The 1,928-nt window shown below is 35.7% G+C and overlaps 1 protein-coding gene across 1 annotated transcript in view; it reads left to right on the top strand.

Annotated features, from left to right (window-relative positions):
• Nucleotides 1-1,928, top strand: part of LOC106455963 (myeloid-associated differentiation marker-like) — a 6,471-nt gene that overhangs the window by 3,983 nt on the left and 560 nt on the right. Inside the window, exon 2 of the mRNA XM_013907900.1 lies at nt 1,512-1,928. Within this exon, the coding sequence (XP_013763354.1) occupies nt 1,637-1,928 (292 nt within the window). The 5' untranslated portion in view covers nt 1,512-1,636. The remainder of the gene's footprint in view (nt 1-1,511) is intronic.

Raw genomic sequence — 1,928 nt, 5'->3', positions numbered from 1 at the left:
GGCACTGTCGATTTTCAGAAAAATCAAAGGATTGATTTTAAGTGTGCATATCTTCACTGTCCTCTGATGGGTCTTTTGATGAGAGTTCTGACTCCTCCATAAGCACAACTTCATCAGATAAAGACAGGAAGAAGAGGATGAAGGGCAAAGCAAAAAAACACAAGAAGTCAAAGAAACATGACCAAAAACCAAGAACAAGAAGTCAAGTGATTAACTTAACAGTTTGATTTTGCATGTGGTGTGTTTCATTACCACACTATTACATTAATGATTATGCTCTCTCAAATGCAGTCCAGAATCCGAAGCAAGTGGTCAACTGGTATAACAAGATTTTGAGGCTGTTCAAAAGAGGAGGCACCATGTCTGCTGCTGATTTTGGTTTGAATGTTACTTCATTATTTTATAAATTTTGTAGTTTAATTTTAATGATCATACATGCGATACACTTTATGTAAAGAGCTACAAGTCATATAGTTTGCATCCAGCCGTGTTCTGTATTGGCTGATAGTTTATGACACTTTTTATTTTTGTATCAAAATTTGTGTGTCCAATCTGTAAGCGTTGTTCTCATGTTTTTGTGATTGGCATCTTAAAAATACATTGCGTTCTGGATCTACCCTGTGTGTTGTCATTTATTTTTTGTTACAATGTACTTTAAAATCTTTCACATCTATAAATAGGTTGTACGGTATATATGGTCCCCACTTTAGATGGGCTCACTCAAGATACTTTACTAACAAGTAGTAAATGGTTTGTAACTTCCTAAATAAGTTTATTAAGGTATTTATGAGCATTTTAGATAATCTATCAAAAAAGAAGTTGGTCGATAGTGAGTTACAGCTTTGGCAGCCTTTAAGTGACAGTTATAAATATATTGTAAGACATCTGTTAAGATATATATGAGTGATGAAACCCTGATATTCAGTGTTTATAAAACATCTAGTATGAAACTACTATGTGTAGTACATGTAGAGTTTATAGTATTATATAGGACTACTAACCATCTACTTACCTTTTACCAGTTATTTTGTATAGCATTGAGCATCCTGAAATGACTGGTTTGTAACTGATGCAGAGTAGCGTTTATAAATGATTAATCAATGAGTTGTAGAACATGAAAACATAATTAACAAAAAGTGTTTTACATTAGCTTATTCATCATGAATAAAGTGTTTCAAGCAGTGCTTGAAAACTATTAACTGATTATGAGAAATACTAAGCATGGCATGTGATTTTAGCAAGAAATAAGACTAAACTTAAAGGTTAGACTTTGGAAAACTCAGCTACTGTTTTTATGGACTGTACATAATAAAAAGGATAATAAAATAAAAATACAAATAAATAAATAATACTAAAATAATTTTAAATATAATTTTTTAAAAATTCAAAAAAATTTAAAATGTCTAAAATAATTTTGTTTTCCACAGACGTACTGTACAGTTATTCCTTAACTGCATATTAACACATCTTTGCTTCATTTTATTCTGATTATCTTTGTCTTCTTCCTGCAGATTATGAGACAAATGCCCACTAAGTAGAGGAGAAGCAGGATCCGACATTCAGTACAAGACTCGTCTTGAAACTTGCAGGACTATTAAAGTCACTTTCACCTCCTGACAGACTGTAACATCCCATCATGCCATTGATTGTGGTCCCTACTTCCCAGTTGTTCAGGATGCGAGTAGCTGCCCTGTTATTCACCTGTGTGGCATTCAGCGCCGCTGCACATGGAGCTTATCTGCCCATCACAGTCATGGCTGACTGGTGCATCTTCTGCTGGGCGTTCAGCTTCGCTTGCACTCTGCTGGTCCTGCTGGTAGAGTTGTTCGGCCTCCAGGCCCGGGTGCCAGTGTCCTGGTCCAACTTCCCCATCACTGTCGCCTGCTATGCTGCGCTCCTCTGCCTTTCAGCATCCATCATCTTCCCAG

Source organism: Pundamilia nyererei, unplaced genomic scaffold (assembly GCF_000239375.1).
Source record: "Pundamilia nyererei isolate P.nyererei 1_Seehausen unplaced genomic scaffold, PunNye1.0 scaffold00594, whole genome shotgun sequence".
Taxonomy (NCBI): Eukaryota; Metazoa; Chordata; class Actinopteri; order Cichliformes; family Cichlidae; genus Pundamilia; species Pundamilia nyererei.
Note: the sequence above shows the minus strand (reverse complement) of the source record. Positions and strands in the feature narration are given on the sequence as shown.